The sequence below is a fragment of the Panthera onca genome, chromosome A3, assembly GCF_046562875.1.
Source record: "Panthera onca isolate mPanOnc1 chromosome A3, mPanOnc1 haplotype 2, whole genome shotgun sequence".
In the NCBI taxonomy this organism is placed as follows: domain Eukaryota; kingdom Metazoa; phylum Chordata; class Mammalia; order Carnivora; family Felidae; genus Panthera; species Panthera onca.
This window is the reverse complement of record NC_138341.1, coordinates 88,051,884-88,070,304: the sequence shown is the minus strand read 5'-3', so window position 1 is coordinate 88,070,304 and position 18,421 is coordinate 88,051,884. Positions and strand designations below refer to the sequence as shown.

General features: G+C 37.7%; 1 protein-coding gene across 1 annotated transcript; it reads left to right on the top strand.

Annotated features, from left to right (window-relative positions):
- The first annotated feature begins 1,204 nt into the window (after nucleotides 1-1,204).
- LOC132687865 (leucine carboxyl methyltransferase 1) lies at nucleotides 1,205-2,261 on the top strand. Its single transcript, XM_060646454.2, is given in 9 exon segments — nucleotides 1,205-1,282; nucleotides 1,284-1,315; nucleotides 1,396-1,485; nucleotides 1,487-1,515; nucleotides 1,518-1,667; nucleotides 1,670-1,948; nucleotides 1,951-1,986; nucleotides 1,989-2,145; nucleotides 2,147-2,261. Coding segments are annotated over 9 exon segments (966 nt in total).
- Nucleotides 2,262-18,421: the final 16,160 nt, after the last annotated feature.

Below are 18,421 nucleotides of genomic sequence, written 5' to 3'. Positions count from 1 at the left end.
GAGAGAGGGAGACCCAGAATCCGAAGCAGGCTCCAGGCTCTGAGCTGTCAGCACAGAGCCTGACATGGGGCTCAAACTCACAGACTGCGAGATCATGACCTGAGCAATAATCAGACACTTAGCTGAATGAGCCACCCAGGTGCCCCTCTTTTATTTTTTGACTTTTCTCTTTTTATCTATTTTTTAAAAGTTTATTTATTTTGAGAGAGAGAGAGAGAGCCAGAGAGTGGCAGAGAGAGGGAGAGAGAGAACCCCAATTGCGGGCACAAACCCCAATGCGGGGCTCACTCCTACCAACCATGAGATCATGAACTGAATCAAAACCAAGGGTTAGACACTTAACCAACTGAGCCACCCAGGCACCCCTCTTTTTATCTGTTAATATAATAAATTGTACTTATGGACTTTCTAATATTAAACTATCTTGCTACTTAGGATAAACCCAAGTTATGGTGTATTATCCTCTTTTATATATAGTTGGAATCAATTTGTTAATTGAATTTTCTTTCAGAATTTTTAGAACTACAGTTGACCTTTGAACAACGATCAGGTCAACAATGCTGAAAATCTGTCTATAACTTTTGACTCCCCCTAAACTTGACTACTAATAGTCTACTGTTGAATGAAAGCCTTACAAATAACATAGTCAATTAACACATATGTTGTATATGTATGTATTCTATACTGTATTTTTACAATAAAGTAAACTAAATAAAAGAAAATGTCATCAAGAAAATCATAAGGAAAAGAAAATACACTTACAGTATTGTAATGTATTTATTTTAAAATGCATGTATAAGTGGACCTGCACAGTTCAAATATGTGTTGTTCAATGGTCAACTATACAAACAACCATCATAAATTTATGATGTGGTTTCCAGGCTTTCAGATTGAAAACACTGATACTGTAGATTGTTAAGAATTTTCAGATTGAAAACACTGATACTGTAGGTATGTTAAGAACTCTCAGTGATCTTTCTGGTAGTGACTAATGATTGCTTTTTATCAATTGACTTCAATTCTCTTCACCATACAATAGTTAACTTCTTTGTTGACAGTTGGCATGAATCATCTATCTCGGGATCTGAATAAGAAAACTATGTACACATCTCTCCTGCTTTCTCAGAGACTTGCTCTTCCCGGGCATCTGTGGATCCCACTTCCACATCCTCAGTGGGAATAGCACCCCAGAACCGCCACACCCATGACCACTAGCCTGAGGAGGCCCTCTTTCACCTCCTGTTCTTCTTCCTCAACAGACACAGATGATGAGGGTGTGCATTGGCACTTGCAAAGATGCTTCTATATGTAAGAGGTGATTCAAAACTTAAGGCCTTGCAGATCTACTTGAAAGCAGCAGAGTTCACAAGAAAGGAAACAAACAAGTCTGTTTAGGTTTACAGTAAGCATTGGCTACTGGCATGACCCTTACATCCAGCATTTTGTTAGACTGTCTGAGGAGAGGGAGGCCTCTGAAATTAACAGAATATTTTGCTGAAGTCCATGGCATCAGTCAGTATTTTTACTGAAGACAGAACGTCATTGTTAAATTCTAAATCTTGGAGCTGGGATGGATATCACCATCTCGAGATTAAAGGATGAAGATCTCCCAAGTAAATATTTTGAAGTCTATTTTCCATTGATAGTCACGAGAAAGCATAGCATCAAATCAAACCTTTCTTATCAGAACCCATCATGGAACTACATTCAGAGGGCACACTTCAAATCAATGGACACCTGTTGGATTCAAAGAGATATGCCATTATTGAAGCAGATCTCCGAGACTTACCTGAACTGGAAGAGAAGCTAAAGAAATGTAACATGAATCCACAATTGCCAACACTCCTGATAACTGAATGTGTGCTGCTTTACATGACTCTGGAGCAGATGGCCAAGTTTCTCAAGTGGGCAGCCAATGGTTTTGGGACTGCCATGTTCATAAACTATGAACACACGTGGATGACTGGTTTGGACAGATCATGATTGAAAAGTGCAGAGGCAACAGTGTGACCTGGCAGAAATGGAGACCTGCAAGTCATTAGAGTCACAGAAAGAACGGCTCCTGTCTAATGGGTGGGAATTGGCATCAGCAGTTGACATGATGGAACTGTACAGCAGATTGCCTCAAGCTGAAGGGAGCAGAATACAGTCTTCAATTTCTGGATGAAATGGAGCTTCTCAAACAGCTTTTGCAGCATTACTGCCTTTGCTGGGCAACCAAAGGAGGAAATGAAATAGGTTTGAAGGAAATCACTTATTAATCTGTTTGAGGCCCATGCTGAGCTTGGAGCTGAAGACACTGACCTTCCCAGAGTTGACAGGCTGTGTTTCCTGGCTGGTGGCCAGCTGTGGTCCCATCCCACACCCAGAGAAATCTCAGTTCCCAGGGCTAGGCACCACCTGCTGTGCCCGTTGACTTACTTTAAATAAATCTCAGTTGCCAATTAAAAAAAAAAAAAAAAGAAAACTATGTAAAATTAATTGTTTAATGAAGCTGCTTCAAATTTCAATCAATGCATTTTAATGCTATTTGTGGATTATGTGTGCTATATTTGTAATTTACATTTTCAATCTTTAAGGAGATTCTGTAACTGAGATACACATGTGTGCACACACACACATAGGCACTCACGCACACACACACACACACACACACACACACACACACACACAAGACTTGGTGAACTCAGTTTAGTCCATACTTAGGTTAGACTGCTGTAATACTGGGGAAAGTATTACATTTTTTATCCTATTTTTTGCCACATGGTAATATGCAGAAGACACATGACCATTGTCATCGTGCTCCATTGCTAGCCTGTACCACCTTTCATTTTCTGTCATCACAACAATGTTCTGACTTTGCTAGTGTGGATTTTGTTGGTTTCATTATTGAATATTTTACTCAGTAAAGACAGAGTCTTTCAAGCTATGTTTGTAGGTTCAGAAAGAATGATTATACAAAGCTATCATTTTTTTATTTCTTTTTTTTAAGTTCATTTATTTATTTTGTGTGTGTGAGAAAGAGAAAGCAAGAGAGAGCATCCTGGAGGGGCAGAGAGAGAGAGAGAGGGAGAGAGAGAATCCCAAGCAGGCTCTGCACAGTCAGCACAGAGCCCAATGTGGGGCTCCAACTCACAAACCAGGAGATCATGACCTGAGCTGAAACAAAGAGTCGGACACTTAACTCACTGAGCCACACAGGCACCCCTAAAGCTCTCATATTTTTTATGTCCTTTGTATCTATGGACTTATTTATCTGTGTGAAATAAAGTCCTGTATTTACTGTGGGAGCCTCTGAATTTTACAGAGGCTTTTTACACAGGAACATAACTATTTTTTTTTATTAAAAAAATTTTTTTTTACATTTTATTTATTTTTGATAGAGAGACAGAGCACAAGTGGGAGAGGGGCAGAGAGAGACAACGGAGACACAGAATCAGAAGTAGGCTCCAGTCTCCAAGCTGTCAGCACAGAGCCCGATGCGGGGCTTGAACTCACAAACCACAAGATCATGACCTAAGCTGAAGTCGGACACTCAACCAACTGAGCCACCCAGGTGCCCCAGGAATGTAACTATTTTAAAGGCCATAATTTATTATTTTTCTCTGATTTTTGCTTCCTTTCAAGCCCCCCTAATTACCAATACTCGTGATGTACATCTTAGAAAGTATGTTTATACGTTATTGTGTTCAGCTCATAACCACTTTAGCAGAGCTTTTAGTTCTCACTATTACAGACTTTTCTGTGGCCCATATGCACAAACCTCTGCATACATCTGATTCTGACACAGGCTTACAGGCAGAATTGCTGAATCAAAGGATATACCCTTCCAAGGCTTTTGATACAAATTTGCCAAGTTCTAATTAGTTTATTCCTACTAAGGTTGAATATGTTTTCTATATTTATCCTGTTGTGATTACTTGCTTGTGCCCTTTGCTCATTACTAAAAATATTAGGTCCATATTTTTCTTAAGTTCTCTTATAAGAACTCCTTTTATAACAATAATTTCAATCCTCCGGCAGATACATTACAAGGGGAATTCCTCACCACCACCCTGCCCCAAGTTTGACATTTCCCATTTGTTTTTTGTTTGTTTGTTTGTTTTTTAGAGCTTTTTAAGTTAAAAAAAATTTTTTACATAGACATTTAAAGGTTTTATTTAAAATTTTTTTAAATCTTTTCTTTTATGAATCTTTTCTCCCTTTTGCTTTTATGAGTAGAAAGTTATTCCCTATACATAGATTATGTAAATTGCCAATAATGCTCAAATGACATATTTTTAAATTTTTTTATTGCAGTATACTAACAGGGAGTGTTAGCTTCAGTAGACATCATAATGATTCAACTATTTTACACATTAATCAGTGTTACCATGATAAGTATAGTCATCATACAACCTTATTATAATTTTTCTTTTTTGAGAGAGAGAGAGAAAGAGAGCAAGCAGGGTAGAGGGGCAGAGGGAGAGAGAGAGATAGAGAGAGAGAGAGAGAGAGAGAGAGAGAGAGAGAGAGAATCCCAAGATGTGGGGCTTGATCCTACAACCCTGGGACCATTACCTGAGCAGAAATCAAGAGTTGGATGCTCACCGTCTGAGCCACCCAGGCGCCCCATTACAATCTTATTGACTATTCCCTATGCTGTACGTGTCACCTCTGTGACTTATTTATTTTGTAACTGGAAGTTTGTACCTCCTAATCCCTTTAGCTATCTCACCCATCCTCCCCCTCCCCTCTGGCAACCACCCATTTGTTCCCTGTATCTAAGAGTCTGTTTTTTGTTTGTTTATTCATTTGTGTCTTTTTTCATTGTTTTGTTTTTTAAGGCCACATATAAATGAAATTATATGGTATACCCAGGTTGTCACAAATGGCAATATCTTGTTCTTTATGGCAGAGTAATATTCCATTTTTGTGTGTGTGTACATTTATGTATATATATATATACATATATATATATACATAATGTGTATATATATATATATATGTACACACACACACACACACACACCACATCTTTTTTATCCATTCATCTACCTATGGTACTTGGGTTGCTTTAATATCTTGGCTATTATAAATAATGCTGCAATAAACATAGAGGTATATATATCTTTTCAAATTAGTGTTTTCATTTTGGGGGGTAAATATCCAGTAGTGGAATTACTAGATCATATGCTATTTCTGTTTTTAATTTTTTGAGGAACTCCATACTGTTTTCCAGAGTTGTGCACCAAGTTGCATTTCCAACAGTGCACAAGGGTTCCTTTTTCTCCACATCCTCACCCACACTTGTTATTTTAAATAAAATCCTTAAATTTAGTGTTAAAAAAATTGCTACTGCAACAAAATTTCTTTAAAAAATTTTTTTTAATGTTTATTTTTGAGAGAGAGAGAGAGACAGAGCACAAGCAGGGGAGGGATAGAGAGGGAGACACAGAATCTGAAGCAGGCTCCAGGTTCTGAGCTGTCAGCACAGAGCCTGATGAGGGGCTTGAACTCATGACCTGAGCTGAAGTGGGATGCTCAACCTACTGAGCCACCCAGGTGCCCCCCAACAAAATTTCTTTTTGCTAATTATTTAAACACAGCCTACTGTCATGACATTATTGAAGAAATGGCCTTCCCCCATTCTTTCAAACTTGGGATTTCTGATAAATTCTACTTAGTAGAAGTTGGATATTAGGGAAAATAATCTTATTTTTGGTTTGCATGGTTCAACAAGAGCCAGTGGAGACTTTAAGTCTTCAAATGATGATATTTTTGCCCCAAAGATTAAGTATGAAAAGAATGAAAATCCAAATCAATATTTATGAATACCCCACATAGTTCTGGTTTATTTTGTTTTTAATTTCCTTTTTAGCTACTCCTTAACAGTAAAGCACCAGTGATTTGTTTTGCAGAATCCTTGCAGCCTTTCCTGGAAGGCTGTAGCAACACTTTATATTTTTGTTCTTGCTTTGTGCTGCTTTGAACCCCTAAGCTTGATCTTCAAATACTAGGAAAGCTCAATATGATTCTGCAGAAACTTTCCAAAATCAAGTAAGAATTTTTCTAAGATTTTTAATTGAAAGATATATCATTATAATGATTTAGGCCTTTCTGAATCCTATATTGGTTCAACTTTGTTAAGTCACAATTCCAATGTAGAAATTTCCAATTTCTAAATGTAGCAAAGTGAGATTCATGAACTATTACTGAATATCTACAATATATACGCAGTGACAAATGAGAATCAGAGTGCCCATCTAAGAACATCCTGGTTCCATAGTTCATTTCTGCTAAATAAACTTAGAGTACTGTAAGGCAATTAAAAATAAGAGCAGTTTTTAGCAACCAAGTGGTAGTATCAGAGTGAAATACTGCACACTGATACTCTGTAATACCACAGGTGAAAATAAAAAAGATAATAAAAGTATATTTGCAGATCCTTATTGCTGTACTGAAATGAATTTAGGGAGTAAAAGTGAAGCAGTCAGAAGAGATTTAAAATGATGTTGGTAACTGGATTTATTTTAGGAAACAGTTATGGACTTGTTATGCTACTAATTTGTATTTTATTGTAAGAACCAAGGCCATTTTTTCTACATTTCCTCTTCTTCCCCCTGATGCAGACATTGATATAACCAGTTATTAAATTATAAATAAAGGACATAAATTTTAAGCTTTATTTTCCTAATCTTGAGGTATTCTCCAGTGTTTCTTTTGGGGCAATTAAGCACCTGTCTCATCCCATGTATATAACAGTAAACTTTTGATTTTGGTTCAGCTCCACTGCCCCCTCCCTCTCCCCTCCCCTGGATTTGCATGGTAGTGAACCGAGGTATTTCACCAGGACTCAGTGTACTTGAATAGTAAATATGATACATCTTAAAATTATTTGTAGATGTGTGCTAGTGGGTCTACATGTTCTGCTTGGTACCTAGTACACTGTACCATACTACAGTAAGTTATTAATTCTCAAACGAACCTTATACTACTCATCTCACCAAATTACTTGTTTTGGACTGGCATCAGTTAAACTTATCAATTCATTGTCTTCCTTTACTTACAGGCTGACTGTACCATGGTTATCTTGATTTTTAATCAGTAAATTATCAGGAAGACTTGTTGTGGTTTACCTATGGTGCTGTGAAGCTGCAGTAACATTACTTGGGTTTGATTTGGTCTTAGCTTTTTTTTTTTAATTTTAGAGGGAGAGAGGGAGCACAAGCAGGGGAGCGGGGCCATGTTCAGTGTGGAGCCTGATGCAGGGCTTGATTCCATGACCCTGGGATCATGACCTGAGCTGAAATCAAGAGTCAAAGGCTCAACCAACTGAGCCATCCAAGTGCCCCGGTCTTAGCTCTTAATTTGTGGGATTTTTTTTATGTAGTCCCAAAATGCAAGTATATCCTTGAGTCAAAGCATTTTATTATTCTTGATGTGTTTTATAGCTTACATTCATTTCACACTGAGATAAAGAGCTTGAACAGGAGGGCTGGGAATAGCTGATGCTCAAGCAGGTCTTAAAGTAAATCTTTAAAACCACAAAGATGTGAATCGTTTTGTATTAAAGTGGGTGGTTATGTAGGTTATTTGATCATTTCTTTCAGGAGGAAAATATATGTAGACAAGGAAATAAGAAATATGTTTCAGATATTATTCTGATTGAAAATGAAATTACTGACTGGTTATTAGGAGGAGGATGGATAAATGGGTATGTTGGATCTAAGTCAAAAGTTAACCCAATATTCTGCTACTCACTTGAAATAAGATGATCAAATATTTTCCTTTTTCATGCTACAAGGAAATTATTTTTTTCTCAAACATGATAATAATGAATAGGGTGTAATTTTCAGGATCATAGAGCATATTCTTTTTTTTCTTGAATTCTTTTCTACTGTGGGCTTCTCTCCTAAAACCCTTTTTTGTTTGCCTTTACATATTAATCCTTTAGTTCCTTATTTTCTGCACTAGGTTGAAAACCAGGTGCCATTTGCCCACATTTACAAGTAAATGATCTCTCATTGCCATTCCAGATAATTTCCCTTAACTGTGTGTAATTAAGTTAAGGTATTCATTCTGTTATAGGAGTAATAAGAAGCTCTTTGAACATTTTACAATTCATCTGATGTTTCAAGAAATACAAAGGACAACACATCCAGAGCATGCCTTTCTCTGTATTAACCTAAATTAAACTCTGTTCAATTTGGGTTTAACAAAATGCAACTCCTTGGCCTCCAATGAAAGCCATTAAACTGGCTTAATATTATTTCATATATATGTGTTGCTTATTTGTAGGATTGTAAAAATAACCAAAGTAACTAAAAGTCTACCAAGTAAAGTTATCAGTAGCATCATTTATCATGAAAAATAGAATTTTTTTAACTTTTAATATGAAATCTATAGAAGCTATGGAATTTTTGGACTGTTTCAGTTCAACTAAGGTAGTAATTACTAATGTAAAAAATGGAATTTCCAGAATTGGTGACACTGGGGTTACTTTTTTGTAGGAGTATTTTAGGAAAATTTTTTAACTTATGTGATTATTTGGAATAAAATTGGAGTTTATGAGGGAAAGAGTGTTGTCATTCTTTCTCAATATATCTACTTCCCTTTCAGAAGCAAAAGCACATAATTTTTAATGGCCATTCTCATATCATAACTTTTATATATATCCTAGATTCACAAAAACTGATTTTTTATTGTGCTCTTCACAGAGTACTTTATTTTTTTCCATTCTATTTAATTTATTTTTTAAATTTACATCCAAGTTAGCATATAGTGCAACAGTGATTTCAGGAGTAGATTCCTTAATGCCCCTTACCCATTTAGCCCATCTCCGCTCCCACAACCCCTCCAGTAACCCTCTGTTTGTTCCCCACATTTAAGAGTCTCTTATGTTTTGTCCCCCTCCCTGTTTTTATATTATTTTTGCTTCCCTTCCCTTATGTTCATCTGTTTTGTATCTTAAAGTCCTCATATGAGTGAAGTCATATGATATTTGTCTTTCTCCGACTAATTTTGCTTAGCATAATAAACTCTAGTTCCATCCATGCAGTTGCAAATGGCAAGATTTCATCCTTTTTGATTGCTGAGTAATACTCCATTGTGTGTGTGTGTGTGTGTGTGTGTGTGTGTGTGTGTATATATATATATATATATATATATATATATATACCTCTTCTTTATCCATTCATCCATCGATGGATATTTGGGCTCTTTCCATACTTGGGCTATTGTTGCTAGTGCTGCTATAAACATTGGGGTGCATGTGCCCCTTCAAAACAGCATACCTGTATCCCTTGGATAAATGCCTAGTAGGGCAATTGCTGGATCATAAGGTAGTTCTGTTTAAAAAATTTTAAGGAACCACCATCATGTTTTCCAGAGGGGTTGCACCGGTTTGCATTCCCACCAGCAACACAAAAGAGATATCCTCTTTCTCCACATCCTCGCCAACATCTATTGTTGCCTGAGTTGTTAATATTAGCCATTCTGACTGGTGTGAGGTGGTATCTTATTGTGGTTTTGATTTGTATTTCCCTGATGATGAGTGATGTTGAGCATTTTTTCATGTGTCTGTTGGCCATCTGGATGTCTTCCTTGGATAAGTGTCTATTCATGTTTTTTGTCCTTTTCTTCACTGGGTTATTTTTGTGTGTGTGTGTGTTGAGTTTGTTACGTTCTTTATAGATTTTGGATACTAACCCTTTATCTGATATGTCGTTTGCAAATATCTTCTCCCATTCCATCAGTTGGCTTTTAGTTTTGCTGATTGTTTCCTTTGCTGTGCGGAAGATTTTATTTTGATGAGGTCCCAACAGTTAATTTTTGTTTTTGTTTCCCTTGCCTCCAGAGATGTGTTGAGTAAGAAGTTGTTGTGGCCAAGGTCAAAGAGGTTTTTGTTTGCTTTCTCCTCGAGGATTTTGATGGCTTCCTGTCTCACATTTATGTCTTTCATCCATTTTGAGTTTATTTTTGTGTATGGTGTAAGAAAGTGGTCCAGGTTCATTCTTCTGCATGTCACTGTCCAGTTTTCCCAGCACCACTTGCTGAAGAGACTGTCTTTAATTCCATTGGACAGTCTTTCCTCCTTTGTCAAAGATTTGTTGGCTATACATTTGTGGGTCCATTTCTGGGTTCTCTATTCTTTTCCATTGATCTGAGTGTCTGTTTTTGTTCCACAGAGAATATATTAAAGAATTTTTTTTCTATTTTTCTTTTTTCCAAAATAATTTAATCATCACCAAACTATATATGTACATTAGAAGGTTTGAAAAAAAATTGAAACATAAGGGATGGCAGAACAGCATGGAAGTTTTTTTTTGTCTCTCATCCATGAAATACAGCCAGATCAACACTAAACCATCCTGCACACCTAGAAAATGATTTGTGGATTAACACAACAATATGCACAAACTGAACCACAGAACTCAGCAGGTACACAGAGCAGAGAGTGAACTGGGGGAGAGAGAAGCCACAAAAGGGAGGGACCTGTGATTGCATGTGGAGAGATGATGGAGTTGGGGGGGAGAATACAGGAAAAGCACCATCACCCCAAAGCAGCTGGAGAGAAAGTACAAAAGGGGAAAAAGCCACAGGGACTGAACAAAAAATGGAGAAAGGAGAAAGGAGAGGGTTTAAATTCTACTAAGATGCTATAAACAGGGAGAGTGCAGAGTCTGAAATTCTTCAGCTTGATACGTTCTGGTGCTCTGGTGGGAAAGGTGAACCCCAAGGAGCAGAGATTCAGGTCCTCAGGGTCCTCGGGCCACATGGAGAGAGTCAGTTCCCCTGCTGGGAGGACATTTGGTAGAGGCTGTGTGGCCATCCCACAGGCAAAGGTCCCAGCGGACACCAGAGAACAACCACATTCACTGGTGCTGGAACAAGGACATTACGGGAGAAACCTGGTGCCAGATGTATGTTGTGATTTACCATAATCCCTGAAATACTGTTACATGATCCCAGAACATTTTATGGGGCAGGCTGGCACCCAGGAGTAGTCTCTGGGCATTGACAGAAGCACAGTCCTCTGAACATTCCTGGAGGCGGGTGGGCACCTGGACATTGCTCATTGACCCTCCCCCAGAAGATCTGGCTGGTCAGAGCTACAGTCCTTTAGAAGTGAGGAGTTGGGAAACACAGCAGCATCTGAGATAAAACTCAGGAGGGGCCACCGGGCAGCCTGAGAGCTTGGTCATGGACAGTGTAAAGTGAGGAGTGGACAAAGACAAAGAGACCTACCAGAGACAAAGGACAGGTGCACAATTGCTTGTTGGGGAGAACAGAATTTCGATACTAGAGACTGAGTAGCTTGGTGATGCCATTTTCACCCCTCCCACACATGCGCATACATACCTACAAGCACCACAACAATCCACCCCAGTAAGGTAAGCCGCACCACCTAGTGGAGAACAGAGCCGTTAAACTAAGCACTGCCCAACTGGGCCAACGTCGCTCTTCAGGAACACAAGTCTGTGCCTGCTTAGCTTATGGACTATAAAGTGTTTCATAGTTTGACTTCTAGGGGAGACTGATGTAATTTCAATCATATTTCAGTCTGTTCGCTAGTGCATCTATTTAATTTTTTTCTTTTTCTTTTTTTTTCTGATTCTTGAATACAGAAAGAGAAAAATTTATTCTTATTTTCAATATTTATTAAAACTATTTTAAATTTTTTTCTACTATATATTTTACTTTCTTGTAAATTTTTCAAATTCTATTTTACTTCCATCATTTCATTTTATTCTATTTCATTGTATTCATTCTTTCAAATTTTCAAATGTTTTCCTTTTCTTTTTTTATCTTGCCCTTTTTTCTCTAATCTATCATGCTCCTTTCAACAACCAGACCAAAACACACCTGAGATCTACATCATTTATTTCATTTTTTGTGTTGTTTTTAATTTTTTAATTTTAATTTTTTTACCTTATCAATTCATTTTCTTCCTTCAAAATGATGAAATGAAAGAATTTGCCCCAAAGGAAAGAACGGGAAGAAACGACAACCAGAGACTTAAACAACAAAGATACAAGCAAGATATCTGAACCAAAATTTAGAATCATGATAATAAGAGTACTAGCTGTGGTTGAAAATAGATTAGAACCTCTTTCTGTGGAGATAAGAGAAGTAAAAGCTAGTCAGGACAAAATTAAAAATGCTATAACTGAGCTGCAATCTCGAATGATTGTCTCAGCGGCAAGGATGGATGAGGCAGAGCAGTGAATCAGTGATATAGAGGACAAACTAGTGGAGAAAAATGAAGCAGAAAAAAAGAGGGAGACTAAAGCAAAAGAGCACGATTTAAGAATTAGAGAAACCAGTGACTCATTAAAAAGGAATAACATCTGAATCATAGGGTCCCAGAAGATGAAGAAGGTAGAAGGTTATGTGAGCAAATCATAGCAGAAAAATTTCCTAACCTGGGGAGAGACACAGACATCACAACCCAGGAAGCACAGAGGACTCCCATTAGATTCAACAAAAACCAACCATCAACTAGGCATATCATAGTCAAATTCACAAAATACTCAAACAAGGAAAGAATCATGAAAGCAGCAAGGGAAAAAAGTCCTTAACCTTTAAGGGAACAGATCAGGTTTGCAGCAGACCTATCCGCAGAAATTAGGCAGGCCAAAAGGAGTGGCAGGATATATTCAATATGCTGAATTGGAAAAATATGCAGCCAAGTATTGTTTATCCAGCAAGGGTGTCACTCAAAATAGAAGGAGAGTTTAAAAGTTTCTGAGACAAACAAAAATTAAAGGAATTCGTGACCACTAAACCAGCCCTGCAAGAAATTTAAAGGGGACTCTCTGAGGGGAGAAAAGACATAAACAAACAAACAAACAAAACACCAAAAGCAACAAAGAGAAGAAAGGACCAGAGAACACTACCAGAAACTCTAACTCTACAGGCAACATAATGGCAATAAATCCATATTTTTCAGTGCTCACTTTAAGCATCAATGGACTAAATGCTCCAATCAAAAGACATAAGGTAGCAGAATGGATAAGAAAACAAGATCCATCTATATGCTGTTTACAAGAGACCCACTTTAATCTAAAGACACCTTCAGTTTGAAAGTGAGGGGATGGAGAACCATCTATCATGCTAATGGTCAATAAAAGAAAGCCGGAGTAGCCATACTTAGATCAGACAATCTAGACTTTAAAATAAAAACTGTAACAAGAGATGAAGAAGGCCATTTTATCATAATTAAGGGGTCTGTCCATCAAGAAGACCTAAAAATTGTAAACATTTATTCTCCAAACATTGAAACAACCAAATATATAAATCAATCACAAACTTACAGGAACTCATTGATTAATAATACCATAATAGTAGGGGACTTCAACACTGCATTTACAGCAATGGACAGAGCATCTAAAAAGAAAATCAACAGGGGCGCCTGGGTGGCTCCATCGGTTAAGCTCAGGTCATGATCTTGTGGTTTGTGAGTTCGAGCCTTGCTTTGGGCCCTGTCTTGACAGCTCAGAGCCTGGAGTCCACTTTGGATTCTGTGTCTCCCCATCTCTTGGCCCCTCCCCTGCTCATGCTCTGTCTCTTTGTCTCTCAATAATAAATAAATGTTAAAAAAAATATATCAACAAGGAAACAATGGCTTTGAATGGCAGTGGACCAAATGAACTTAACAGATATATTCAGAATATTCCATCTCAAAGCAGCAGAATACAGATTATTCTCCAGTGCGTATGAAACATTCTCCAGAATAGATCACATACCGGGACACAAATTAGCCCTTAACAAGTACAAAAAAATCGAGATCATACCACGCATATTTTCAGACTACAGAGCTATGAAACTCGAAATCAACCACAAGAAAAATTTGGAAAGATAACAAATACCTGGAGACTAAAGACCATCCTACTAAAGAATGAATGGGCTAACCAAGAAGTTAAAGAGGAAATTAAAAAGTACATGAAGTCAATGAAAATGATAACACCATGACCAAACCCCTGGGATGCAGCAAAGATGGTCATAAGAAGGAAGTACGTAGCAATCCAGGCCTTCCTAAAGCAGGAAGAAAAGCCTCACATACACAACCTAATCTTACACCTTAAATACCTGAAAAAGAGCAGCAAATAAAACCCCAAAACAGCAGAAGACAGGAAATAATAAAGATTAGAGCTGAAATTAATGCTATCGAAACCAACCAACCAACCAACCAACCAAACAACAACAAAAAAACCAGCAGAACAAATCAATGACACCAGGAGCTGGTTCTTTGAAAGAATTAACAAAATTGATAAACCACTAGCCAGTTGGATCAAAAATAAAAAACAAAGGACCTATATAAATAAAATCAAGAATGAAAGAGGAGGGATCACAATCAACGTAACAGAAATACAAACAATAATAAGAGAATATTACGAGCAGTTATATGCCAAAAAAATGGGCAATCTGGAAGAAATGGACAAATTCCTAGAAACATATACACTACCAAAACTGAAACCAGAAGAAATAGAAAATTTAAACAGACCCATAACCCGTAAAGAAATCAAATTAGTAATCAAAAATTCCCCAAAACAAGAGTCCAGGGCCAGAAGGCTTTCCAGGGGAATTCTACCAAACATTTAAAGGAAGAGTTAACACCTAGTCTCTTGAAGCTCTTCCAAAAAAATAGAAATGGAAGGGAAATTTCCAAACTCTTTCTATGAAGCCAGCATTACCTTGATTCCAAAACCAGACAAATACCCCACTAAAAAGGAGAACTATAGACCAATATCCCTGATGAACATGGATGCAAAAATCCTCAGCAAGATACTAGCCAACCAGATCCAACAATACATTAAAAAATTATTCACCAGGACCAAGTGGGTCCTGGGATGCCGGGCTGGTTCAATATCCACAAAACAATCAATGTGATACATCATATCAATAAAAGAAAGGACAAGAACCACATGATCCTCTCAATAGATGCAGAGAAAGCATTTGACAAAATACAATATCCTTTCTTTATAAAAACCTTCAAGAGGGGCGCCTGGGTGGCTCAGTTGGATGAGCGTCCAGCTTCAGCTCAGGTCATGATCTCACAGTTTGTGAGTTCGAGCTCCACGTCGGGCTCTGTGCTGACAGTTCAGAGCCTGGAGCCTGCTTTGAATTCTGTGTCTCCCTCTCTCTCTGCTCCTCCCCCGCTCATGCTCTGTCTCTCTCTCTCTCTCCTTCAAAAATAAATAAAAACACTAAAAAAAAAAATAAAAAAATAAAATAAAATTATTTTAGAAAAAAAACCCTCAACAAAGTAGGCATAGAAGATCATACCTCGACATCATAAAAGCTATGTATGAAAGACCCGACGCTAATAATCATCCTCAATGGTGAAAAACTGAGAGCTTTCCCTATAAGGTCAGGAACACAACAGGAAGTCCCCTCTCACCACTGTTACTCAACATAGTATTGGAAGACTTAGCCTCAGCATTCAGACAAAAGAATGAAATAAATGGCATCCAAATTGGCCAGGAGGAGGTCATACTTTCAGTCTTCACAGAAGACATGATACTCTATATGGAAAACCCAAAAGGTTCCACAAAAAACTGCTGGAGCTGATTCATGAATTCAGCAAAGTTGCAGGATATAAAATCAATGCACAAAAATAGGTTGCATTCCTATACACCAATAATGAAGCAGCAGAAAGAGAAATCAAGAATCAATCCCATTGACAATTGCACCAAAACCCATAAAATACCTAGGAACAAACATAACCAAAGAGGTGAAAAATGTATACACTGAAAACTATAGAAAGCTTATGAAAGAAATTGAAGAGGACACACACACACACACACACACACACACACACAAAATGGAAAAATATTCCATGCTCCTGGATAGAAAGAACAAATACTGTTAAAATGTCAATACTACCCGAAGCAGTCTACATATTCAATGCCATCCCTATCAAAATAACACCAGCATTCTTCACAGAGCTACAACAAACAATCCTAAAATTTGTATGGATCCAGAAAAGACGCTGAATAGCCAAAGCAATCTTGAAAAGAGGCATCACAATCCCAGAATTCAAGCTGTATTACAAAGCTGTAATAATCAGGACGGTATGGTACTGGCACAAAAACAGACACACAGATCAATGGAACAGAATAGGGAACCCATAAATGGACCCACAAATGTATGGCCAACTAATCTCTGACAGAGGAGGAAAGACTATCCAATGGAATAAAGACAGTCTCTTCAGCAACTGGTGCTGGGAAAATTGGACAGCAATATGCAGAAAACAGGACCTGGACCACTTTCTTACACCATACACAAAAATAAACTCAAAATGGATGAAAGACATAAATGTGAGACAGGAAGCCATCAAAATCCTCGAGGAGAAAGCAAACAAAAACTTCTTTGACCTTGGCCACAGCAACTTCTTATTCAACACATCTCTGGAGGCAAGGGAAACAAAAGCAAAAATTAACTGTTGGGACCTCATCAAAATAAAAAGCTTCTGAACAGCGAAGGAAACAATCAGCAAAACTAAAAGCCAACTGATGGAATGGGAGAAGACATTTGCAAACGACATATCAGATAAAGGATTAGTATCCAAAATCTATAAAGAACTTATCAAAGTCAACACCCAAAAAACAAATAATCCAGTGAAGAAAAGGGAAAAAGATATGAATAGACACTTCTCCAAGGAAGATATCCATACGGCCACCTGACACATTAAAAAATACTAAACATCACTCATCATCAGGGAAATACAAATCAAAACCACAATGAGATACCACTTCACACCAGTCAGAATGGCTAACATTAACAACTCAGGCATCAATAGATGTTGGCGAGGAGGCAGAGAAAGAGGATCTCTTTTGCACTGCTGGTGGGAATGCAAACTTGTGCAACCACTCTGGAAAACATGATGGTGGTCCCTTAAAATTTTTTAAATACAACTACCCTATGACCCAGCAATTACCCTACTAGGCGTTTATCCAAGGGCTATAGGTATGCTGTTTCGAAGGGGCACATGCACCCCAATGTTTATAGCAGCACTAGCAACAATAGCCCAAGTATGGAAAGAGCCCAAATATCCATCGATGGATGAATGGATAAAGAAGAGGTAGTATATATATAATGGAGTATTACTCAGCAATCAAAACGGATGAAATCTTGCCATTTGCAACTGTGTGGATGGAACTAGAGTATATTATGCTAAGCAAAATTAGTCAGTCGGAGAAAGACAAATATCATATGACTTCACTCATATGAGAACTTTAAGATACAAAACAGATGAACATAAAGGAAGGGAAGCAAAAATAATATAAAAACAGGGAGGGGGATAAAACATAAGAGACTCTTAAATGTGGAGAACAAACAGAGGGTTACTGGAGGGGTTGTGGGAGCGGGGATGGGCTAAATGGGTAAGGGGCACTAAGGAATCTACTCCTGAAATCATTGTTGCACTATATGCTAATTAACTTGGAAGTAAATTAAAAAATTAAAAAATTAAAAATAACTGAAACATACAAATATCTTAGTCTCCCAACATCCAGGGATATTTCTTGCTACTACCAAAGATGAGTGATGTAGCTGCAGGTCTGTTGAGGTGGAGATGGTGGGACTTGGGACAGAATACTGAGAAACACAGAAAAGGAGCATTGTCCTAAACACTGAAAATTATGCTGTATCAGTATATATTCTCATTTCCAGAAACTGGGAGAAATTTTCAGGAAACGCTTGCACCTCTTCAAGTGAGTGTCAAAAAATGTGCTGTTTGTGAAGCCAAAACAGAAAGCCATAAAGAGAGAACAGGTTGAGCATGGTGACACTTTTAGGAACTGAAGAATGCAGAAGGAAAATGCACAGCAGACACAAAAATATACCATCACTGATACGGCAGAAGATAGAATCAGTGTCACGAGGAAAAAGAGTAGCTCTCATAAGTACCTTGAGATGGTACCAATGAGAGGGTGGACAGCTGATGGAAGAGCAAAGGTTGGCACTTGAGCCTTGTGTATTTGATGTTTCTGAAGAAGAAAACAGAACAGGTAGAGCAAAAGTACTGCTCAGAGATATAGTTGAACAAAGATTTTGGGGCAGCAAAGAAAGATCTACATGTATGGATTGAAAGAGCTCATCATGTTCTTGAAAAATTGATGAGAAAAGCATTCTATAACTAGACACATCGTGTAATTTAAACACAAACTATAATTTAATTCTAAGCATTAAAATATGAAAGGAAAGGCAAGGACAAACAAAAGAGACGAAAAACCAAATTAGCCTCATGCACTACCAGAAGTTGATAGGAAACTATCCTCCTGTGTTTTAGAGAGGGAAATTTTAAATTCAAAAATTAAAAAAAAATTTTGTAATGTTTATTGTTGAGAGAGACAGAGAGAGAGAGAGAGAGAGAGAGAGAGAGAGAGACAGAGAGCAAGCGGGGGAAGAGCAGAGAGAGAGAGAGAGACACAGA